The sequence below is a fragment of the Sorex fumeus genome, unplaced genomic scaffold (assembly GCF_029834395.1).
Source record: "Sorex fumeus unplaced genomic scaffold, SorFum_2.1 ptg000009l, whole genome shotgun sequence".
Classification (NCBI taxonomy): Eukaryota; Metazoa; Chordata; class Mammalia; order Eulipotyphla; family Soricidae; genus Sorex; species Sorex fumeus.
The window spans coordinates 26,064,820-26,090,975 of NW_026606066.1; the positions used below are offsets into that span (position 1 = coordinate 26,064,820).

Consider the following 26,156-nt stretch of genomic DNA (forward strand, 5'->3'; position numbering starts at 1 on the left):
CTTGGGGGGTAGCTCTGGGTAGCTCACTATCCTTTCCATATTTTTTTATCAAGTAGATGTCCTTTGTGGCAGACAGTATTTGGACACTTTTTTTTTACTCTCTGATACTTAAGTAGAAATTTACTTGAAATTATTTGCATTGAGTTAAATAGTGCAACTACCTCTCTGTATAATTGTAATTATGTTTCTGTATGCAAAGCAGGTTTTGAATTTCTTAATCAGAAACTGCACTACATTAATTAAAATTCTAAGACTATGCATTGATGGGACGTTAATTAAATGATAGTCTAAATACCGAACATATTAGGCCCAGAGTTGAAGTAGCTTTATCATTAGCACATAAGCTGACCCTTCATTGGGATCAAAGGAATCTTGTGCCCTAGCCTTGTGAAGTATAAAGAAAATTTAAGATTGATTTTTATTTTATGAAGTCACAACATATTATTCTTGTACATGTTTCTTGAATCTGGTTTATTTGCCCTGCTGTGGGCCACACAGTCAGTCTCCCCACTTATCTCCTCTCTGCCCACCTCTCACTCCTCTACCCTGAAATGTTCTTCCTTCTTTCCTTTCATCCCCTGGGACTTCATCCCCACGCCTCCCCTGCTTATTCTGTTCCTGCCAGTACAGAGACTTAGCTCACTTGAGGGTTGTTTCTGTTTTTGCTTTTGTTTTTGCTTTTGCTTTTTGGGTCACACCCAGCAATGCTCAGGGGGTGACACCTAGATCTGCACTCAGGAATTACTCCTGACAGTGCTTGGGGAACCATATGGGGTGCCGGGGATCGAACCCAGGTAGGTCGCGTGCGAGGCAAACGCCCTACCCACTATGCTATCGCTCCGGGCCCCTTGTTTGGTTTTTTAAGGGCGTTCGCCTTACAAGCGGCCAACTATGGCCGACCCGAGTTCGATTCCTCCGCCCCTCTCGGAGAGCCCGGCAAGCTACCGAGAGTATTCGATATGCCAGACACAGTAACAACAAAGTCTCCAATGGAGACGTTACTGGGCCCGCTCGAGCAAATCGATGATCAACGGGAGGGCCTTTACCTTTTTGTCCTGATTGGATGCAGTCTCTGTGAGGAAAAGGGGTTAATCTTTATGTGTGTTTCCTCATAGCACCATTACTAATGTTAGTCAATATCAAATTTGTTGTTGACAAAACGTCATTGCCTGAGAGACACATCATGGTCCTCTGGCCAGAAGTATACAGCAAGTCAACTCTAAGTGAGTGTCTTCTTTCCACAAAAGAAATCAAAAGTTATACAATAGAAAGTTTTTGTTTTCAGTTTTTAGATTTTACAGTATTAGCACGCAGCCAACATGGCCGAACCAAGTTCGATTCCTCTGCCCCTCTTGGAGAGCCCAGCAAGCTACCGAGAGTATCTCGACCTCACGGCAAAGCCTGGCAAGCTCCTCATGATGTATTCAATATGCCAAACACAGTAACAAGAAATCTCACAATGTTACTGGGCCTGCTCGAGCAAATCAATGAACAACGGGAGGATAGTGACAGTGATTAGCACAAAGGTGAAAATATTCAGCGTATGACAGGTTAGATGTTCTTTTGCAATCAAGAAAGTTGGTCTTAGGTAACATCATACTATTCTAATGGTTTACACCAAGTTCTCAGAACATATAATGACAGAAGTAAAAGTTGTATATTGGCTCAAATTCTAAAATGATAGTTCTGAGTGAAGAAAAATGAATCATTAATAGCCAAGAATGTGATAGGAAGTAACACTTAATCCATCTTCCCTCATGGATAAAATCTTCTGAAGGCTTTAAGGACCAGGCCTATAGTTTCTGTCACTGGTCATCTGTGATAGCGGGCATTTATACTTTCTTAGACTTAGTTCCTTTCCTATAAAGTGAAGATAATGAAGAATATGTGTGGATACTTGCCGGGACTTTTAAAGTAAGCAAATTCTTTATGATACCTAAAAGAAAGTTAAGTTCTTCCAGAGGAACTTACATAAAAGCCTAGACCAAATGATGTGTACTATTACCTGAATACTTATAAAATATAGGGCTGGTGTGATAGTACAGCAGGGAAGGAGCTTGCCTTGCAGCACTGGCATCCATATGGTCCCTCATACACTACCAGGAGTATTCCTGAGTGCAGAACCAGGAATAAACCCTGAGCATCACAGGGTTTAGCCCCCACACAAACAAAAATATGGAAACATAAAATATAATTTCCACAAAATTCTACACTATTGTTGCTTTTCAAAAAAAAAAGTTTTTGTTTTGGAATCACACCCAGTGATATTCAGGGGCTACTCCCAACTTGGTGCTGATGACTGTTGCTGATGGTGATAGGAGGACCATGCAGTACCAGGAATCAAACCTGACCCTTCTGTGTGCAAAGCATGTGCTCCAGCCTTTAAGTCATCCTCCTGACTTAAGAACTTTAAACTTTAAATTTAAAGAACTTAAATTATGGAAATCACTTTCATAATTTCCCTGTCAGAGCATATTCTATTGCTGTTGTAGTTATTTTTGTTTTGTGTTTGGTTTTGGACCACACCCAGTAGGGCTATTCCCAGCAGTGCTCAGGTGGCAGTAGGGGGTAGGGTCAGCATCCTGTGCCAGGGCTCAAACCGAGGTCTCCTGCATGCAACCCATGTACACTCATCCTTTGAGCTATCTTCCAGCCCTTCAGAGCATATCCGAACTATAAAATTAAGGTGTTAATTTCAATTTTTAATAAAGTCAAGGTGTTAATTAAATTTTTTATAAAAAGATTTTAATTAAAATATTAGTTAACATTCTAGGAATGTTTATTATCCCTTTGCTAAAGTTTCACTTTATTTCAAAAATGATTAACTGTAGGGGGAAATATGATTCGTTAAAAATTCATTAGCTCTTCCAGCTTTTTTATTGCATAATTAGTCCTTGAGCAATTGAAACATTTTCTTCCTTTCCCACCCTGACCCCTGAGAGAAATTAAATGGGAACAAAGTCAAAAAAAAGATAGAATTTTGAACAATATTCTATTTTGAATATTTTTCAAATATTTGAAATTTCAAAAAAAATAGAATATTTTCCAAAATTCCTATTTAAGGCCTTTTCTCTGTGCTTATTAATAGGGTTAATCAGTGACAGTTAGCTACCTATATCCTCTTCTGTCTTTTTGTTGGAAGGGCAGAGGGGTGGGGAGGGCAGTGGACAACACCAGGCTCCTTGGGAATCACTCCTGATTCCCAATATGGTTCCCACCAGGGAACCATAAGGTGGAACCAGGGATCAAACCAGGGCCCACAGTAGCGTGCAAGAGAGCTACATTAACCCTTATACCAACTTTCCAACCCCCATATGTCTTTTCTTAAAACATAAACACACACACACACACACACACACACACACACACACCACACACGCACGCACGCATGCGTGCGTGCAGGCACGAGCCCTTAAAAGAATACAATAATGAAAGAACTCAGTATAAGTATCCCAGCTTTACATGCCTGAGAAATGGGGGCTTGGAGGGATGGGGGGGAGTCTTTCTTAATGTGGAAAGCACTGACATCTTGAAAGCTAGCCACCTCAGCATTGTTCTGTCTTGTTTTTGTGCTCCTAAATTAAAATGCATGTTTTAATTGCTGCAACCGTAATTTGTTCAGAAATGGTGTAATTATGAGGCATGATCAAGAGAGAATGTGCATCCTGCTTTTATTATCTTTCTCTGTTTTTGTCTTAACCTTTTGTCTCAACCTTAGAGAGAGCCGAAAGAGAAAACCCTGTGTTGGTACTGTGAAGGAAATAGGCCTCAGCCCTGCTTGCTCAGTTTCTGGTCCCCACTCCCTGACAGGGTCCCAGCTCCAATGCTAGTGAAGCTGTGGAATGGGCACTGGGAACAGTACGATTAGAGCAGCTGTAAAATTGGGGGATTATTAGATCCAGAGTGACAGGACAGCAGGGAGGATGCTTGCCTTGCATACAGCCGCCCTGGGCTGGATCCTCAGCTTCCCTTTATTGGTCCCCCAAGCACTGCCAGGAGTGATTCCTGAGCACAGAGCTAGGAGTAAGCACTGTGTTCTTCCTGGTATCGCCCAATAAATAGAAAAAAAGAAATTAAAAAATTTTTAAATAATAAATAAAATTGGGGAAGTTTTCCCCTGACCATTTGTTTAGGAAAGTTCATTACTTCTGAGTGAGAAATGAATTAATATATTTCCCCCAATATTTTATTATAAAATGTTTCAAGTGTAAAAAAATTTTAAATAATTTTATAGGGCTGGAGCGATAGCACAGCGGGTAGGGCGTTCGCCTTACAAGCGGCCAACATGGCCGACCCGAGTTCGATTCCTCTGCCCCTCTCGGAGAGCCCGGCAAGCTACCGAGAGTATTCGATATGCCAGACACAGTAACAACAAAGTCTCCAATGGAGACGTTACTGGGCCCGCTCGAGCAAATCGACGATCAACGGGAGGGCCTTTACCTTTACCTTTACCTTTTATAGTGGATGCTTATACCTATTACCAGACTCTGCCGTGTTCTGCTTACTATATTTGTTTGATCACATAGAATTTTTAAAAGAATTTGACTTTTTCCTTGTTAGGAGAGTCTTTAATTGTATGCAAAAAGGAGAATTTTTTAAAGAAAAACTAATTATTCCACTCTCAGACCTTGGTGATAGCAAAGTGACTTCAGAGTCTATTTTTTTCAAATAGCACTGTAGCACTGTTCTCCCGTTGTTCATCAATATGCTCAAGCGGGCACCAGTAACATCTCCATTGTGAGACTTACTGTTACTATTTTTGGTATGTCGAATACGCCATGGGGAGCTTGCCAGGCTCTGCTGTGCGGGTGGGATACTCTCAGTAGCTTGCCAGGCTCTCCAAGAGGGGTGGAGGAATCTAACCTGGGTTGGCCACGTGCAAGGCAAATACCCTACCGGCTGTGCTATCGCTCCAATTGATTGAAAATAGAGAGTTTGGTTTCCTATACCAGAGTAGTAAAACCACTAAGTCAGGGCATTCCCCCTATCTTCTTTCATTATTGTGAGTTGAGATTACGACCATGCTTGTGGATGTTCTCTTCAAGTTCTGTTTTAAACCCCACCAAATGATTTCTCTTCAGAAGCGGCCATCTTTCAAGCAGATCATTTCCATTCTGGAGTCCATGTCGAACGACACTAACCTTCCTGACCAGTGTAACTCATTCCTGCACAACAAGGCCGAGTGGAGGTAGGTGAGCCCCGGCCAGGGATAGCCTCCTGCTTCCAGACCTGAGACCAGCTTCCATGAGAACCAGAAAGCTGAGAGGCAGGCCCGGCTTCTAAGCAACACCTCGGACTTGGCATTCAGTTCATTTGTGTTTTAGAGATGGGAGTGGAGGTGGCAGATGCTGAGCACTCTGTTTCATATTATAAGCCAAGAAGAATGTTCCTCTCAGCTCATGATCTTATCACACGTCTTAAGTATTTGGGGAAAGAGATTGAGATCCCATCTTCTGAGACAAAAGACAGTGACCAGACATTTCTGTGTGTACATTCTCTGCTGGAAGGGTTGGCTTTGTTCCAGTGAGAAATAAAAGTACCGTTTGCTGAGAAACTTGCAGAGCACCATGTCCGTTAGCCAAGAGGTAGCAGGACCATAAAAAGCACTTTTGAAAGAAAACGTTGCATGTTCTGAGTTCTGTTCAGTGTTGTCAGGGGGTAAAACAAACTTAGTAACGAGAGACCGTTATTGTGTAAGTGGAAGAAGTAAGTGCAGATAAGACATTTGAGCCAGGTCACCTGATGCACTTATATAAATAGCGTGTTTGGTGGCTGACATGATCTCTCCCTGACTCAGCGGAGATGTCACTTACCTCTGCTCTGGGGAGCCCGGGTGGTAACGTGACGCCTTACGCCACCTGCTGATGCCAAGTGAACACTACATGCGTGTGACAGTGATGGTGTTTGCCGGGGTTAGGAGCCAGTTCTTTGGACTCCCTGTTTGATGGTTTATGATGACCTTTATTTCTTTTTATTCTTATAAAATATCTGTGCCGGGCTAGTGAGTTAAATTAGTTTTTAACTCTAGAATACAAAAGGAAGGGCGTCTGCTCTAGTCCAGGTATGAGGGACTTTGTTCCGGGGCTAAAATAATTAGCACATGAAGACACACAAATAATATATTGTTTCCTACAATGCCCAGCTAATCATATCACTCCGCTTTAAAATCCTTAGGGGTTCGCTTTACTCCGTGAGATCCCCTGCCTCCTCTTCTTAGCATTGATTGAGCATCCAAGGTTCTGCCCCCTCCACACATGCATTTCTTCTTCATTCAGATTCAAATGCAGGGTCTTCTGTGCTGCTGTGGCTGAGGAGACAGCTCACTGGGCTGACTGCACCACATGCTCCCCTGAGTGCTCTGGGAAGCCAGCCCTGCACAGAGCTGGGAGTGGCCCCTGAACTCTGCTGGGTGTGGCCCCCAAACACGCAAACATTGCTGTTTCAACAGCACACACCCCTGACATCACACTTAGTTCCCACTGTCATTTAGAAGGCAGAAGTGATAAGATGTCTCTAGGAAAGTGTTTCCTAACTCCAGACTGGATGAGGATGAGGTTCCCCTCTTTGTGATCAGAGGACATCTCCTTCTCCCTGCTAGGCACGGATGCTCTCAGAATTAATAAATCATTCTGCAGCTTCTCCTCTGGTGGGAACTCGCTGGCTAGCACGTAGGAAGGTCACATAATCTGACTCAAGACTGCAGGGGTTAAGGCAGCTGCTTTGCACATGGTCAAATCCATTTGATCCCCAGGATCTAACCCCTGAGCATCACCGGGGTTGATCACTGAGCACAGAACCAGAAGTAAGCCCTGAGCACCACCAGGTATTGTCAAAGCAAAAGCAGATTTTTCTCCACTGGTAGGTTCTTGAGGATTGTGTAAGATTTGCATACAAAACTTGGTAGATAAAAAGTTAGAATTTGGGGCTGGAACAATAGCACAGCATGTAGGGCATTTGCCTTGCATGTGTCCGACCCAGGTTCGATTCCCAGCATCCTATATAGTCCCCTGAGCACCACCAAGGGTAGTTCCTGAGTGCAGAGCCAGGAGTAATCCCTGCACATCGCCAAGTGTGACCCCTCCAAAAAAAGTTAGAATTTATTGTTCAGATAAAGGTAGATAGGTCCAGGTCCCTCTCCAGAAGTCCAGGTCTCTCCGTTTTTTCCATGAATGACATCACCAATCCTGTCCCATACTACTCGCCTCCCATGAACGACAGCAAGGTTCTGACCCATGCTGCTCCATCCTGAGAACCATTTCCCTCTCTTGTCCCTGCTCCACTCTCTCTATCCCATGTGTGCTATCCTGTGTATGGTCAAGCGTGTGTGGCTGAGATCCCTTTGCCCTGTACCTGTCGCTGGGCTCCTAACTGCACTCCAGCAGTTCCTATTGTTCTGTTCCTGTCTTTCCTAGTCTCCAGCCATGGCCACATGCGTGAATGAGACTCCCATGCCCTGTATTCTGCCCCTATTTGGGCCATGTTTACGGGGTGCACAGCCCTACCTGAGAGGGGTGAGTCCAGAGAGTGCTGCAGACAGAGACAGAGAGGGAGAGGGAGAGAGAGAGAGAGAGAGAGAGAGAGAGAGAGAGAGAGAGAGAGGAAAGTTGAAACTGGGGGCTTCCCCCCACCCACCCACTCCTCACTATCCAACTCTACGTTCTGATTGACTACCTGTTCCACAGGCAGAGATTTAAAGTGACCTGGTGCTCCACACTTCAGCTCCTGCTGTATCAGTGTGATCCCTCCCAGAAAAAGTTCAGTTAATCTCTTTGTTCAGCACTGTCTACGGCACAGTGTCTTGAACATAGGTCATGTCTGGAACACGGCAGTTGCTCAATCAATGCTGGGGGAAGGAAAGACCATGGGAGTAATGATAGAAAGACACAGTAAGAGGACAGGGCATTGGCTCAAGGGGCTGGAAGGTGTGCTTTGTTTGTGGGAGCTCTAGGTTCAACCCCCACACCAAATGATCCTCTGAGCACCACTGGGAATGACCCCCCAGTACTGCCCTGGGAGTACTCCTGAGCATTGCGAGGCCATCATGGCCCCCACAACAAAAGCAGAATCACACAAAACCTGGTTTTTGGTTAACCCACCAAAAAAAACAGGTCTCTATAATATTACACGAGAATAAGGCCATGTGAGGTCATTGGTTTGCCATGGTACATTGTGCTTCTTTCCTCCTCTCCTTCAGATGTTCACTGACCTTCTGCTGGGTGACCTGCTCTCGATGGGCTTCAGGATGTGGCGATACACACCCGAAGTATCCTGCAGATTAGGCATAAACATACAAGTCACCATTTTACTGCTATTTTGACTAATGTTCTGGCTGAGAACACTGTCTGAGAGTAAATAGCCATGACATCAAATCTAAGTCTGAGAATGTAGAATAAAAAGATTTCCTGAGGAAATTCAGTTTAGTCTGCTAACTAAAAGACAGTAGGATTTTAATACTACTCTTAATATCCTTGAATTAGCAAATAATATTTTAAAGCATGACATTGAATTTTCTTTTTTAAAAAAAAGGCTGTTTCATTATAAAAATGTAGAAACTGGAGTGGGAAAAATAGTACAGGGTGTTTGCCTTACGCCTGACCATCCCAAGCTGTATCCCCAACACCAGATACGGTTCCCTGAGCCCACCAGGAATGATCCCTGAGCACCTGGGTACTGCCATCTTTGACACCCAAAACACCAGATAATTAGACTTAAAGGTATGAAAAAACATTTTCTACAAGAACAGAATTAAGTTTTACTGTAATGATAACATTTATGTTATTAAAATGTCCAATGGTAATAATGTTGTCATACACTGCTGATGGGGGGGAAACCCTTTAATGTAACAGTATAGATCAGACAACACTACGAGTTCCCTTTTATTGGTGAAGTAATGTATGACCGCTTCTTTATTACAGCATTAGTGAAGTAATGTATGACCACTTGTTTATTACTTTATTTAGAATTGTGGAATTCTAAAGCATTATTTAGAATTGTGGGAAAAAAACTGGCTTAAAAAAAGGTGAATAGTTTTTTAAATGACTGTATCTTCTTTTTTATTTTTACTTTTTTTACTTTTTTGGGTCACACCCGGTGATGCTAAAGGATTACTCCTGACTTTGCACTCAGGAATCACTCCCAGTGGTGCTCAGGGGACCATATGGGATGCTGGGAATTGAACCCCGGTGGGCCGCATTCAAGGCAAACGCCCTACCCGCTGTGCTATTGCTCCAGCCCCGTGACTGTATCTCCTTACATGTAATGGTATAGAATCATTCTTGTTAATCGAGATCTGAAAAATAGTTTAAAAATTAAGTTTACAATCCAATGTGTTTAAATGTGCTCCAATTTTAATAAATTAAATATACATATTTAACATGTATATATGTACACAGAGAAAAGTCTCAAAAGTTCAATGTCATGAAATTATAGTTTTCTATTTTTTAATCTTTATTTTATACTTTTCAATAACATTTATTAGCTGAATTATTAAGTAGCTATAATGCTTACAGATATAAAGATGAGGGGAAAATTAATTGATATTTTATAAGTAAAAGGTATCCAGTGACTTAGGGTGCATTCTCATTGGCTCTAGAGAGAAGCTGGAGAAACAATATATAACTTTCCTGAACTATTTAACTACAGTTTGGAGAAGCAGCAGAGCTGTTTGAACCTGGCAATTGGTTAAAAAGATGGGGAATAAGAATAAGAATAACAGTAAACACAGTTGTCATTTATTCTTACCAGATGCTACTTATACTTTTTTTGGACTTCTTTCCTTTTTCTTTCCTTCCATTCTCTCTCTTTTCCTTCCTTCCTTCCTTCCTTCCTTCCTTCCTTCCTTCCTTCCTTCCTTCCTCCCTTCCTCCCTTCCTTCTTTCCTTCCTTCTTCTCTTCCTTCCTTAATCCACATGGCAACCCGAACATAACACAGATTGCAAACACTGATGCTGAGGCTGGTTCAGTCCTCCCAGGGACCAAGACCAAGTGAGACAGAATGGATCCCAGCAGACCCAGAGGCTGCTCTTACCAGCCTTCAGTGGCACACATACCTTGCGATGGACTCATGATCAATGCCATGCCCATCCACTCAGTGTCAAGCACTGTTCATTTGACTAAACTCTTTTTCAGTGAAGAGAAATTCTATAGGGCCTGGGCATTTTTAGGTTATGATTCGGGAAAAACAACTGTGGGACTTAGTGTTCCTAGAGAAGCAGAGAATCCCAGTGGTTTCAAGGATGGCATGTTCAGAAGACCCTTCCCAGCTTTTGACTGGTGTCTGACGCCAGATGACTTGGGTCCGAAACGTGGAGCCACAGTGAAGTCAGACTTCAGCCATGCTGTGATGTGTCTGGTGAAGCTTCCTTTTAACACACACACACACACACACACACACACACACAGCCGGAACATCTAATTTTCGAAGATGTGATCGTTAGTCTAGAAATTCTCTTTCAAAAGAAGTTATTAAAAACCACATAAACGGTGTTCTTTCCTATGAGCTGATAAATGATCAGAAAGAAATCTCATGTTAAGACATATTCCCATTCCTCACGCTCTGCGCCTGCTTCTCCTCCTGTTGATAGATATGCAGTTGTGGCAGTGATGGACAGAAAGTGTGTCTGCCGAGGGCTTGTGTTGTCTATTGTACTGACCCCATTTGAGGGCCTCCAGACTTGTGATATGTGCACCGAGTAAGCTCTGTGGCTCTATGATGGAGCATGAAGATCTGCCCTGGCCAAACATTTTGTGGATTGTTTTTCTTCCCAAGGCCTTCTTAAAACAGAAATTAAAAAAAAAAAAACGAAGTCTTTTGTAGTATGGGTGTTGGCACCAATCATTTACTCCTACCTTTACATATTCTATATTTATCACATTTTATATCACTGTCACTGTCCTTCCGTTGTTCATCAATTTGCTCAAGCAGGCCCAGTAACATTGTGAGACTTGTTACTGTGTTTGGCATATTGAATACATCACGGGTAGCTTGCCAGGCTTTGCCCTGTGGGCGAGATACTCTTCGTAGCTTACCAGGGTCTCTGAGAGGGGTGGAGGAATCGAACTCGGGTCGGCCATGTCAGCGGCATGCAAGGCAAACGCCCTACCCGCTGTGCTATCACTCCAGCCTCACATTATATACATATATATGTATATATATATATATATATATATACACATATATATAATAGAATTGAGTTTTGTTTGGATTTGGGGCTGCACCTGGTGGTGCTCAGGGCTTACTCCTGACTTTGTGTTCAGTGATCACTTCTGGAGTGCTCAGAGGATCATATGCTGTGCAAGGGATCAATCCAAAGTCAGCCACATACCAGGCAAGTGCCTCACCTGCTGTACTATCTCTCCAGCTCTTTCATTGCCATTTTTTCAGTATATAAAAAGTTGATGCTAGTTGAAATCTACCTTCATTGGAATTGGTTTCTGGAGGTAAAATCCCATATCAACTACAACCCTATACTTTTAGAATAAAAGGAGTCTATAATGCATCAGTAGATACAGAGTAAGGATTATACTGCTCCTAACCTATAACTTATAACCTGCTGTCAGACTTGGTGTGTGTGGGGGGAGGGGGGGTACAGTGTAGGGAAGTGGGGCCTAAAAAGACAGTGAAATGGAGCTTCTTTTCTAGGCTCAGCTTCTGTGTCAAGATTTTCATTCTGCTCTTTTTTAAAAAAAAATTTTTTTAAAGCTATTCATTATTGGATTTCCATCATACAGTATTCCAACACCCATCCCTCCACCAGCGTTTCATTTTGCTCTTGAACTGTTTTTGCAGAAGGGCTCCGTATGTATCACAGTGGCTCCCAGAGATAGAACTTGAGATGAAGCTGTGGCTTAAAATGACAAGTGAGGTTTTACCCGATCAGAACATGTGCCCGTGAGCTGGGCACCTGGACAGGAGAGTCAAGACCTCAGCACTCTTGCCAGCTCTCCCGCCTCCTCTCTGCACCCTCTCATTCTCTGAGGGCAAATTTTTCATTCTTTTTTGATCCCAGTGTTTAGCCTGAGATATTCTCTAGTGATAACCCTACTCCCCTTCAATCCATGATGTGAAAATTGAAAACAGACTTATTCACGGGCATAATTGTTGCTGAAAGTATCAAGGGTGCTTTTGGGTTTATGATGTAGCCATAATTCTGCAAGGTGGCTGAGTCTGTGAATTTCTCTAGATGTTCTCCCATGACTTACCCTGATTCCAATGCACCCCTACAGGGGTAGTTTGAACAGCAGATTCTTTGACACCTCTGCTGCTTCTTCCTCTTGCTTGCATTGAGCTATTTATCACATGAGCAGAAAGCAAAGCACAGAGTTCAAATCCATACCCAGCTCCATAGCTGCTCCCTGGGTTAGTCTTTGACAATGAATACATAGAACATTTCTGTTTTCATGCATTTGATTCTGTAAGGGCACTGGAATCACCTGGCTGACTCTCCCAGGAAATAGATGGCAAGTTTTCAGTTAAGGCACTTCATGAAATTAGATCCAGGAGCTCCTTCCCATAGCCTAAACTTGGACTAAGCTAGGATTAGGCAGACGTTCCTACAGCCTTTGTCTCCATGACAACAAAAACAGCTGTGGGTAGCTCTGGATACCTCCTCCTCATAGCACCCCCTAGTCTCAGCCCTTCTTGGCCCTGCTTCCTTCTCTCTGGGTGGTCTTTCCAACCTCCCTTCCCCATTGTTTGTCTTCTCCCCTTCCTCTCTCCTCTCTCTCCCTGTCATGTTGTCTCTCTGTCTCTCTCTGTCTTTCTGTCTCTGTCTCTCTCTTTCCCTCCCTTCCTCTCCCTCTCTTCTTCATCCATTTTCCTTCCATTTTCTCTTTCCTCTCATTCCTCATCATTCTCTTATTACAAATATTTTTCTCACAAGTCTTCAGAAAGTCAAGGGTAGAGCTCCCATGCTCAGGGCATCAATGATCTAGACAGGAGCTTGGTGGCAGCCTGAAGGAGACTGATGTGTTTCCCTTTCCATGGGAGGGTGGGTTCTGGGACTACATTTTGTTCCAGGTGGTAAATGGGGTTGGCCCACAGGGACTGAGGCTGACAGTTTGTTGTGAAAGAATCAAAGGACCTTCATGAACGGAGCCAGGCTTCCCCATACATATTTGCCTGAATGTACAAATCATGTCTTTTTTTTTTTAATACTTTAAATTCCTGGACTCTACCCAATCTTGGTGAATTATGAGTGCTTAAGGAAGGATCTCACTGGATTGGTTTTTTTGTTGTTGTTGTCATTGGGTTGTTTGTTGTTGTTTTTTTCTGGTCTTTGTGCTACATCTGGCAGTGTTCAGAGGGTACTGTTGGTTCTGTGCTCAGGGTTCACTCTCAGCCTTGCTCAGTAGACCACTGGATGGTCTCTGTCTCTCTCTCTCTCCTCTCTCCTCTCTCTCAGCATTGTTCTTTTTTCCCCAACTATATAAAGATTTTTATCCAATTATTGGGCTGGAGCAGTAGTGCAGCGGGTAGGGCGTTTACCTTGCAAGCGGCCAACATGGCCGACTCGAGTTCAATTCCTCCGCCCCTCTTGGAGAGCCTGGCAAGTTACCAAGAGTATCTCGCCCATTCGGCAAAGCCTGGCAAGCTACCCATGATGTATTCGATATGCCAAACACAGTAACAATTGTCACAATTGAGACGTTACTGGGCCTGCTCGAGCAAATCGATGAACAATGGGAGGACAGTGACAGTGATCCAATTATTATAGTTCACGTCACGTGTTTAGAGTAGTGTTGAGATTCTTGTTATATTTTTAAGACCGGGCAAGCTGGGGAAACCTGATATGATCTAACCACTTTCTTTTACAGCTGAGGAAACTGAGTCAGGGTTATCCATCTGTTGCTTGAGTCACTCAGCCCAGGAAATAGGCTAATGAGAGTTTCTACTGTGCTACTTACTGTTCACCTAACCCAGAGATGTTTTTCCTCCATGTGTATGTGATGAATCCAAGGGGCCTCATGAGAACAAAACAAGGTTATGTGTAATTGAGCTCTGTAAACTGTGAAGAGCTGGAAGAATGGAGGCATTTGATAAACAGCAAAGCCAGACCACTCAGCCCATAGCTTGGGTCCACCCAAACATGGAGGCTCCTCCATGCCCTTATTCACTTGGAAGAAGGTTTTCTTATCTGGGAGCACACTGCCACCTGGTCTGTAAACCCAAGGCAGTGGGTGGTCAGCACCCTGTCAGGCCCCGTCACCCACGTCTCACATCTCCCAAGCCAACCGGAGACTTTATCTGATTGTCCCTGCGCAGGTGTGAGATTGAAGCCACCCTGGAGAGGCTGAAGAAACTAGAACGAGATCTCAGCTGCAAAGAGCAGGAGCTCAAAGAACGAGAGCGGCGGCTGAAGATGTGGGAGCAAAAGCTGACAGAACAGTCCAATACGCCGGTGAGTGTCCCTTGGGGGGGACAGTGTGCATCGCACCCACACCCCGCACCCTAGAGCCCGGGCTGAGCATGGCGCATGGCGCATGGCGACACTCCTCTTTCCTCGCGCTGCCCCTGCCTCACTCCTGCCTCTTGCCTGCCCACCAAAGGGCCCGCACTGATGCTCCCTCCAGTCATGTCCCTGTCTACTTTCAATTAACAGTACGCCAGGCATGTAGAGAAGAGCTTATCCTGTTACAGGCACTTTCCCTAAGCAGTTACTCTGTCGGTGTGTTGGTGTATTTGAACTACAAAAAATAGCATCCAGCACACTTGACACCAGTAGGTCCCCTGAGCATAAAACTTGTGGCTGAGTAACTCTTTAGAACCCATCAGTAATTCGTCCCAGTCACACCCAGGCAGCTGTGAGCTGAACTAGAAAAATTCGGAGATAGTTCAGAATGTAACCAAGTTTTCCTTCTAAAGTCAAGTCACCCTCATAACATGTGGATAATAGACATTAGAATTTCTTACTCAACTTGTGGTGATCCTGGGTCAGAATAATGTTAGAAAAAGGAATCTCTCTGGAGAAACTTCCAGTATAGACTACGTCTAGGCAGTTATCTTGGGGATTTTTCCCCCAAGTCTTATGTAATAAGAAGAATCTAAAAACTCATTTTAAGGATTTTTTTCATTATACACTAACTTTGAATGTGCATGCTGACATGATATATTAAAATGATATATTAAAATCTAATCAACTTTCAGCATTCTTCTGTATTTTAAATGATTTGTCATTTTAGGAAGTAACTACAAAATTGACATAATTTTTACCCAAGGGCAATATTTAATGGGCAATATTTGTCTACTTTAGAATGACAAATAAAAACTTGTTTTACATTCAAATTCATTTCTGATAGTAACTAAAGTGGTTATTCAAAAAAAAAATTCTTATGAGTCCTTCATTAAGTAATCTTCAAACATCTTTTCTATTTTCTATTTTCCAAAGCCCTGATCTCCACCAAACAATCAAAGCCCAATAATCAAAGGATTTTCCAGAATCAAAAGAAAAACATTGGTTGCCTCATTTTCAATTTATGTGGGAAGCACCCTGATTTCCAAAAAGGGAAAAGCCGATAATGTTAAATGTTAATGATCAGGTGTAGCTTCTTCGAAATTAGCTTTGGCTGTGCAGGGAATCCCAAAGTAAGAATGCAGTTGCCATACACAGAATTATCAGGAGACATTTAAAAGACAGCACCATCTATAAGGTCAGTGAAAATAATTTGGCTCTCGAGAAGGAAGTTGAGGGATGGTTCCTGTGCTGGTTATATTGATACCCATAAGCGGACTCAAAAAGTATCACCCTGAGAACTGTAGGAGAGAGCTGTGCTTCTCCCAGAGCTGAGGTCCACCTCACAGGTCTTCCCAAATTGGAGAGTTGGACTTCTGGTTGTTTCTTTTTTTTTTTTTAAGTGCCTTAAAATCTTAAGCTATAAACTGCTGCATGGCTTGACTCTTTCTGGATGTAGCATTGTAAGAAAAAAAACTATTAATGACTTTAAACTACCAATTAGAGTATGCTTTAGAACCTTTCTTTGGTTTATTAGCGTTGGTTTGCTAAGCAATTGCAAGCTATTTGCACATGTAGCACTGCTAGTGGCAAAGTTGGGGAGTGAATAATGAACTACCATGTGTGCACTGTCGGTCTGGTTGCTTGAGTTTTAACTGCAGAAAACTTGCTGCAAAGAAATGCCCTGTGAGCTCATCTGACAATAGATAGCATAATAATGCACCATCTCAATGAGATTTTCGTTCTGCCTCTTTTTTATCTTATGTGGCAAGTTTTAATTTTTTACAGCACTTGCTTTTAATGTCTTCACTGCTGAGTGCTGATATTTCTAAAGGAATGAAAGTTTAGGCTCAGGTATTTCATACATAGCTGTTTTCTTTCATCCTCACATCAGTTTTTTTCTAATCAACTATAAAGCTCTAGTGAGCGTTCTGAGAGAAAGAAAATAAACTTACAGAAGAAATGGTTGGAGGTTTTATTTCCTGTATGTGGACTCATCTTAATGATAAAAGTCTAGTTTGTAAGCATATTTATAGAAAGTTGTAGTGTGGGATGATGAATTCTCTGTATCTATATACAGTGTTTAATATTTTTACATTATTGTTCTAGCTTGAGGGAAAAATTATTTTAAGAATAAAAGTTAGGGCCGTGAGATACAGGGGTTAAGGTGTATGCCTGGCACACACACCTGACTTGGGCTCAATCCCTGGCACCAGCATCACTAGGTATATCCTAGAGATACTCCTGCACCTCTAGCATGTCCCAGGTAATCCCTGGTACGATCCAGAGTCCAAGCAGCACCATATCCCTCAGCCCTGCACCAATGATGCTGTTGGGCTTGCTGAATACTCCGTGGGAGGACTTAATACATACTTAAACAAATAAGTAAATAAATAGAAGTTTCTTTGAGAGACTTTTGGAAAGATCTTTAAAGTATAACGTACTGCGAGGAAGCCCCCATGAAATAATAATAAAACAAATAAGCAACAAAGAGTTTTCAAGTATATCTCCTAATGGGAAACAAATTTGAGAAGCTCAGAAATTTGTAAGGAAAAATAGTACCCTGTTTTCAGTGTTAAGAAATCGAATGCATTTTTTTTTCATCCACATAATTGGCATTTGGTAGCAGAATTTCAGGAAATTTTTATTGCACTAGCAACTTGGAGGTTTTTCCCTCGTAAAGTGAGATATTTAAAAATTCAACCCTACAAAACAGAGATATAGTACAGCTGGCAGGGCACTGCCCTCTCAAATGGCCAACCCTAGTTCAATCCCCAGACGCCTATATGTTCTCTGAGTCTACCAGGGGTGATCCCTGAGCGCAGACTAGATGTAAGCCCTGAGTTACATTCACGGTCATGGTCCTCCCGTTATTCATCGATTTGCTCGAGCGGGCCCAGTAACGTCTCCGTCGTGAGACTTGTTGTTTCTGTATTTGGCATATTGAATATGTCACGGGTAGCTTGCCAGGCTTTGCCGTGTGGGCGAGATACTCTCGGTAGCTTGCCTGGCTCTCGGAGAGGGGCAGAAGAACCGAACCTGGCTCGGCCGGGCCCGCTGCTCACAAGGCAAACGCCCTACCACTGTGTTATCGCTCCAGCCCGAGCTACATTGTTCATCACAAATGTTTCTATGTTTGCATATCAAAAATCTGACATTACTTTGCAGGTTTCTGAAAAGAATTAATACTAGGCAATAATACATTTTTTCAGAGGTAGTTCACCTGGCTACTCAGGGTGCCGTGTGCCAGGGATGAAATTAGACCTTGTGCATGCCAAGCATATGTAATGATATATGTAACCCTTTGAGCCCTCTACTAGCTCAGCAACAGTTTTTTAGATCCTAATAGTTTTACCTCTGAAACAAATGTGACCTTAGTTCAGGGAAATTGGGGTACTCTTCAAGAAAATTTTGTGAAGTAGAGAGTAAATGTCTTCAATCCTCAGTGAGGAGAATTCCTAGGGGTGGGGGAAACTTGCTAGCAGCAGGAATTTTACATGAAAGAAAACAGAGAATGGTGACAATCTGAATTAATACTAGTCCCTTTTTTTCCAATGGTCTGATGCACTTGATAATAACTTAAATGTTGAAGACAGACCTACAAATGTGTCCACAAGTGAATTTTTCCGTAATTAATGTTGTAGCCTATCTGGCTGTAATAAAAAATAGATGAAAACAAGTGAACTCTTGAAACATTTTTAGTTTATAGTCAGATACTAATTCAGCTAAAAAGATGATGAGCCATATTTCCCTAGAAGCATTTTGACTGATGAACTGTTTTTGTGTTGCCCCTCATCTTTTTTTGTTTGGTACATGATTCCCTGATTTTTACTTGAGATTTCATCTCAACTTAGTTTCTTTTTCAATATGATTTCATCTTATTGAAAATCAATTTTAATATGATTTCTGCAGAATAGTAAAAATGAGAAAAATTAAGAGCAATTCTAAAAACTTTTGTTTTAAGCAAAACCAAGACTTAAACCTTGCAACTTCTTTCCATTTGAAATGTGGCTTGCTGTGATGCTTTGCAGACTTTTGATTGTGATTGACATTGCCATTGGTTAATTCTGGCAAATATGCTGATTGGCCAAGCCTGCCATTAAATACCCGCTCACATAATTCCCCACATTCATTTATCTCACTAATCATTAACTTCCTGTGCAGTACCCACGAATATTGTGGTATCTGTTTCCTTTGTTTAAATTGGTCCTAATTTCTCTTTTTGCTTCTGTCCTCTCTTCCCTTGTGATAGCTTGTCTTGCCTCTTGCTGCAAGAATGTCTGAGGAGTCTTACTTTGAATCTAAGACAGAGGAATCAAACAGTGCAGAGATGTCATGTCAGATCACAGCAGCAAGTAACGGGGAGGGCCATGGCATGAACCCAAGTCTGCAGGCCATGATGCTGATGGGCTTTGGGGATATCTTCTCACTGAACAAAGCAGGAGCTGTGCTGCATTCTGGGATGCAGATAAACATGCAAGCCAAGCAGAATTCTTCCAAAACCACATCTAAGAGAAGGGGGAAGAAGGTCAACATGGCCCTGGGGTTCAGTGAGTTTGACATGTCAGAAGGTGATGATGATGATGATGATGATGATGACGGTGAGGAGGAGAATGATGTGGATAATAATAGTGAGTGAAAGCAGAAAGCAAAGTAATGATATTTACAATGTTTGGGAAAACAAAAGAAACTTGTTATCTCAGTTTGTACAAAAGCCAGTAAGGAGGTAGAAAAGCAGCACTGTATTTTTAGGCAAATCACATTTATATGACAGTCATTTCTCTATCTGTTTTACTTTCAATTTATTTTTGCTTAAAGAAAAATAGCAAGAAATTTTTAGGAAAAAATGGTATATTTAATAAGTCAGCAAACAAGGTGCCTGATTGTAGAAATTTATGATTCTATATTTATATATATATATGGTGTTTTTAAAGTAATGACATCCTGGTTTTTTAAAAAATGAGCACTTCATAGTTTTGATTTGATTTTGTTTATTCAAATACTTAACAGAACTTAAGTTTGAATATAGGCCCTTTTAACTCCTAATTCTTGTTGGGTGCTTGATTTTCTTACAATGTACTTTTATGGGGATATACTGTACTGTCAAAAATAATTAATAGTGACAACAAAACCCAATAACAAAACACTTGAGATGAAAGAAGTTTAGTACAGATACTTCAGAAATACCTAAATGGCAGGAATTTTTAGTGCTTCGCAGCCCAGCTCTCCAAGTCAAACCTGAAAGGTATTCTCAGCAGTATGTGTGAAGCCAGCAGCAGATGGTGAGGGCTCTTATTTCAGGACCAGCCCTGAATGCTGCTTCAAGGAACCTGCTCTCCTCTAGGGCTCTGCTGATTCTTGGCATGGGGCAAAATGTGGTCTACGAGGGCTCCTTCCAGCAGGAGAGGGTGTCGCTGTGAGCCTGGGCTGCAGTTGCAGTAAGGGTGTGAAGAGAGGTGCGGAGAGACGTTCTAAAGAGGGAAGTAAACATTGTGAAAGAAAGAGAAAGCTCTACTATGTCGGCAAAGTCCAGACCTAAGGGTCCGCTATCTGTCAAAGTAGCCTTCCAGACTGGTCTTTGAGCCCTGCCTCAGCCCCACCAGTCTTAGGGAGAAATATATCTGGCAAGTCAGAGAGTCTCCCGATGTTCCACATATTTGTCAAAGATTATTTAAATCCTAAAACTCTCTCTACCAACAAAACCCTACAGAATATTCTTGGTTATCAAAAGAAAAGCATCAAATGATATTTGTTGACTGGTACCAGGTGAAATTCAAAGTGGGTCACTTTCAGGAAAGATAGAACATTCTTAGAATGTAAGCTTCATAAGCAGATTTAGTCTGTTGTTCATTGAACACTGTAAGGCCAGGTTAGGTTTGCTTGTTTCAGGTATTTGCAGACCATATGTGTATCCTCTAAGTAAATTCACACAGACTAGGTCAGTAACTGTTCCTGCAGAAGACAGGTTCCCTTCAACCCACCCTGTTGCCACTTTCATAACTGTGCATACCACCCCACACCATAGGGCTGATGACAAACATGCACACATAGGGAGGCCGCACATCTGCGCTTAGAGACAACAACTTCCTGAGCCAAGCCGAGCCTCCCAGCAGAATTCTGGGCATGGAGCCCAAAGGGAAATCTCCACTCTTGACTTCCCAGGATGCTCTGGGGTACTGGGACCCAGCTACCTCATATTTAGCTGTTTTAAAACCTCTTTCAGGGGGCAGAGCAATAATACAGCAGGTAGGAAGCTTGCCTTGCACAAAGTCAACCCAAGTTCCATCCCCAGCACCACAAATGGTCCCCCAAATTCCACCAAGAATGATCTCTAAGTGCAGAGCCGGTAAGTCTGAGCACAGCAGGTATAAAACCCCTCCCCAAACAAAAAAGGAAAAGTAAAAAATTTTAAATGTCTCTTGTACATACTCCCACCACAGAAAAACTCCTCCCTTCCACAGATATTCATCAAGCCTCTCTTTGTTCCAGGTACTATTTTCAGATCAGCTAGTTAAAAATATGTGCACCCAGGGAGCTTGCAGGCTAGTGAGTGAAGATAGACATGAATAAACTAAAGGTATCATATAGCCATAAACATTGGCTAAGTGCATGCCAAAGAAATGACACAGGAGAAGGGGAAGGCACAGAGGGAATGTTGTGGTTTTTCAAGTGAGATCAGGAAAAGGTCTTGCTGATAAGAGAATCTCTGTGTCTCAATTTAGAATCTGTATGCTTTACCTAAGAGGGTAGATCTGGAAGGGGTTTGAGGCTGGTTGACTCAGTGGCAGAGCATGTGTTTTGCTTGTGTGAAGCCCTGGGATACATCCTCAGCACTACAAAGCAAGAGAAGGTAAACCTTGTCTTTCCTCTATGAAAAAATCAGCAATAAATATGTAACATAACAGGAATGAAAAGGACAATTTCTCTCAACTTACATGTAAGGTTATTATGATCATACATAAAATTTTAGTGTGTAAATAAAAGCAAAGAAATTGCTCAAGAGGAAAAGTTTCTGTACTTGAGCCTAGATTATCTTTTTTAGGAACTGGAACGTCACTGAAATTTGAATCATAATAGAACTTTTTCTGTTAAGCTGTGTAGAGGATCATACCAAGGGCCTTAAACTTGCAAGGTCTATGGTCTACAACTGAACCACATCCCCAGCCCCAAACAGAATTTTAAAGTGACCTCTGTCTGTGAAGGTTATTTAGAAGTCTTTGGACTCATTTTGTATTATTAGTTTTAAAGCAGAGTTTACTGTCCATAAGTAAAATTTCTAATGACGATGCTTATTTTGTCACTTCTGAGTCTCTTTTCAGAATCATTTTTTAGAATAACAAACTGGTGGTAGATTTGTTTTCAATTACTTGACTTACCAAAAGATGCTGATTTATTTAAAAAAATAAAAAAGAGAAAAGAAGAAAGTTGAACTGGAGAGATAGTACAATGGGTAAGATATTTGCCTTGCACACAGCTGACCAGGTTTAATCTCCAGCACTCCATAGGGTCCCCCCAAACCCCACCAGAAATACTCTCTGAATGCTGAGCCAGGAGTCAGCCTGCTGGATGTGTCTCTAAAATAAAAAGTCAAACACAGAACTAAATATTCAAAAACTGAGAATTGAAACGACACCCTTTGAGCAGTTCCAAATGCAGCAGAGATGTCAGTTGATAGCATATTTTTGGTTCTCCCTGTAACTGGAAGTGTGTTTTTACAACAATATATCCTGTATGCCAGGGACATTCTCACCCATAAACAATTCCACCCCAGATACCAATGACCTTGTCCCTTTCCCCACAGACTCTTGTTAATCCTGGGAATTTCAGAGGCCACCCCCCACACACACACATCTCAAATAAAATTTCTCAAGGCCAGAAATCACAACTACTACAGAACTTGGAGTTTGTCGGTAATTTTTGTGTGACAGTTATATCAAGCCTCCACTCATGGAAATGGTGTCTTCCCCCCACGCCCCATAAGAATTCAGGTGGGAGCTTTGTGAAACTATTTGACAAAGTCCCAGGGTGCTACACTAATCCCATAAAAGTTAAAAAGAAAAGCCTCACTCTGAGAGAGTCACAATTCTGCACAGTCACCCTACTGATTTAAAAGGACCCTTTTCTAGGGCAGGAGAGATAGTACAGCAAGTAAGGTGCTTGCCTTGCATGTGATTGACCCCGGTTCAATTCCCAGCATCTCATATGGTTCCAGAGCCTACCAGGTGTGATTCCTGAGTGCAGAACTAGGAGTAACCCCTGAGTAACATAAGGCATGGCCCCGAAACCCCCCAAAATTAAAAGGAACTTTTCTAAGTTTTTTGTTTTTATTTTTACAAAATCACATTTTAACATATTCTGGAACTAGCCAGTGGCAAGAGGTTGAGGGCTTATAGAAGACTTGACTGCAATGACTTGGATAGGTTCAGAGCTGGCTTCAAGTCTGATCTTTCACATGCTATTCAAGATTTGTTGAACTCAGGGCTGGAGTGATAGTACAGCAGGTAGGGTGTTTTCCTTGCATGCAGCCAACCTGGGTTCAATCCCCGGCATCCCATATGGTCCCCTAAGCACCACCAGGAGTAATTCCTAAATGCAAAGACAGGAATAACCTCTAAACATTGCTGGGTGTGACCCAAAAATAAAAAGAAAATTGTTGGACTCTGGCCCCAGGAGAACTATTCAGACTTGCTTCCCACAAAGATCAGGGAATCAGGGGATAGAAGGAAGACTTGTTAGACCCCAGAATGACTTCTCACTAATGCTACAGTCTATATTACTTTTAAGTTTTCATGGGGGGTGATAAGATTGTCATGCAAGATCATTTTAAAACTTTTTCTTCTGAACAAATTATTGATTGTTTAAGGGTTTTTTTTTGTTGTTGTTGTTGTTGTGTTTTGTTTTGGGATGCTTTAGACTTCTTTATAACCCTTTTGAAACTAGTCACCCTGTGCAACATGTATGTCATAGAGCATATCTTTTCTATAATCAGGCACCTTCAGCTACTTTTGAGTGAGATTGTTTTCCTGTTTAGAATTAAAACACTACCAGAGAGAAGAATCTGCTCTGTTCAGTTCATGTAGCCTAGCCACATAGCTTTGGACGCAGCATCTCTGTGATGGAAAATGAGTGACTCCCAGGAAACCTGCAGGACTAACCTCATTTCCTCGAGTCCAGATTAGTGTGAACTCAATTGCCTGTGAGAAACTTGCTGGCATGTGATTCTTTACTTTAAAACTAGAATTTCAAGCACATACATTAATTATATTGTGTGCAGAATAGTATACCTTCTTAGCATCAGAAACAACGCACCACACTTACTGCTTTTGCACTGTTTTCAAAAGTTTTGTACTAAATAATAGAAACTATTTATATTCTTTGAGTGTGAGCTTTGAATAGATGGCACTATCACTTTACTGTTTTTTAAAAACAAAATCCTTTTCTCAATTACTCTATTGCAATGTTATCTGAGAAAGTCCTATGCCAAACCATGTATGATGTTTATATGGAATATTAAATTTTACTCCTGTATGGTAAGACTACTCAGTTATTGACTTCATAGTTGGAATTTGATATTCCGGCACAAAGTCCACAATGTATTCAGAAATCCAGGTTGGTGTCAGACATTTCGTTTTGATGTGAACTCTTGCTTTCCTTTGTTTTAAGATTCCATTTTGCAATAAACGTTTTGACAGTAAATCCCTTTGTTATGTGTGGCTGTGTATCTCAGATCTCTGTTAGAGGGAGTGCTCAACATCCTTTGAAGAAGTCATTGTCACAGTCATGTTCATGAATATGTGTGCCTTTTCCACCAGCTGGAGTGTAAATAAGAAACATGAAAAGTAATGAGGCAATCATGAGGTGGAGTCATGTTTTTTCATCATTCCCCAGAGAAAGAACAGTTTAGAACTCACCCTAAGTAGATACACCAACATGTGAACAAGGTACAGAAGACATGCAGGAGATGGGAAGCCACGGTGTCCTTGGAGATCTTCACCTCTGATCCTGTCTTGCCCATCTCTCTACACCATGTTGAAGCCTGGCGCCAGCCTTCCCCTCTCCTCTGTGTGAGCTCAGGGCCTTGATCCTGCCAGAGGGTGTCCCCCAAGGAAGCCTGCTCTTCCCTTTGGGTGCTACCTTGACAAGCCATACTCAGCACACAAGAGAGCTCTTCACTCCTTTTGCCATGAAAAGGAAAGATGTTGGCTTTGGTTGTTGTTTCTCCTACCACCCTTACTCTATGCAAGGAATGCCTCTCAATTCTGTTTATCACATTGGAGATTATAGTAAAAGTCCAAACACTATACACATAAGTACATACACATAACACACACTCGCCATAAAAGCCAGCCAGGGTGCAGGGAAATATTTCTGTAACTCAGTCAGTTATTTCTTGTACTAATCAGAAACGTTCCTTATTTCACATGTTTCATGAAGAGAAGGGAATGACATGTTTCTGCAGCTGTATCCAGCTGCCCTGTGAAGAAATAAAACTTGTCATGAATTTCTTTTGATCAAGTTCAGTTTAGAATCTATTCCTCCAGTCACTTTCCTCACTGCATTATTAAAGCAGGTGAGTATCTGTGATGATTCCTTTCTTCGTCAGGTGTTTTAGAGGAAGGAAGGGGCACGCTGACGTGAATCAGAACACATGAGGGTAGCAGAGCAGAGAGAGTTGTAGCAGTTTGGGTCTTAAAACTTGCTTTTAAAACACAAAATCTGCACATTCATATTTATTTTATCCACTCAGGTCTTTTTTTAAAAAATTACTCTAGCTTCCCAAAGTTGGCCTCATTTCCCTTTGGCCCTCAGACATGCAAACTGCCTTTGAGAGTTCCAGTTAAGCAAAGCCATGTCCATGTTGCCTCCCCACTGCTCCCTGCCAACCTCAGTTTTAGTCTTGCTGCTTCTCTAGAATCACTTCTCTTCTCTGTTCCACAGTGCCCAGGTCAAACCAACATGACTTCCGTTCTCCCCAATTTAGTCTGAGAAGCCCATGTGTTTCCCCGGTACACCAAACACATTGAACTCACTTTATCAGATAAGGTAGCATTTTAGGAAATGCACTTTTTAATTTTTATCTACTCAACAAATATTGGCAGACTTTCTATGCTAAGAGCTCAGCTTTGATCTTGCGTGAAGGTCATTGAACTCCTCCATGTACCATCCATAGCTATTTCCCCTCAAATTAAATAAAATTAAAAGAAGTTTCTCAAAGGCCATGATTGCACAATTCCTAGCAGAATTTTGAGCACCTGAGTTCAAGCTACCTGTGGACTCAAAGGATTTGTTTCCCATGGGATTTTTGCACTCATAGTAAAAGCCATCAAATTCAATTTCTTTTTTTATCTATTCATCTGCAAAAAAAATGTTATTTGGAACTGAGATTGAATGACTCTATCAACACCTGTTCAACTCACAGAACACAGAGATCTTTTCCAGGCTGTGATGGAGCTTATGATTTAGCCCACAATGTTTTTCCTGAAGCTCATAGCTTGGCTCTGAAAATAGAGCCGGCAGGAGGAAAATTCTCACTAGGCTCTCGTTCATGTTTGTCCACCGGATGGTTTCACTTAGTTTTAAGCAAAGCAACTCTGCAACCTGGGTTTCAGAGGACAATACCAATTTCACTTGTCCTTCATCCATGCCTAGCACTTATTTGGTTGACAAATATATAAGGTAAGTCAAACGTTAAGTTAAACCCATAGA

General features: G+C 41.9%; 1 protein-coding gene across 4 annotated transcripts in view; it reads left to right on the forward strand.

The window, feature by feature from the left end:
- Positions 1-26,156, forward strand: part of MAP3K20 (mitogen-activated protein kinase kinase kinase 20) — a 187,925-nt gene that overhangs the window by 118,162 nt on the left and 43,607 nt on the right. For 3 of the 4 annotated variants that reach the window (XM_056110344.1, XM_056110345.1, XM_056110346.1), the window contains exons 10-11: positions 5,082-5,188; positions 14,264-14,399. In XM_056110344.1, the coding sequence (XP_055966319.1) occupies positions 5,082-5,188; positions 14,264-14,399 (243 nt within the window). Of the gene's footprint in view, positions 1-5,081; positions 5,189-14,263; positions 14,400-18,702; positions 24,147-26,156 lie in introns of those variants that run through there. The other variant, XM_056110347.1, reaches the window with a different exon arrangement.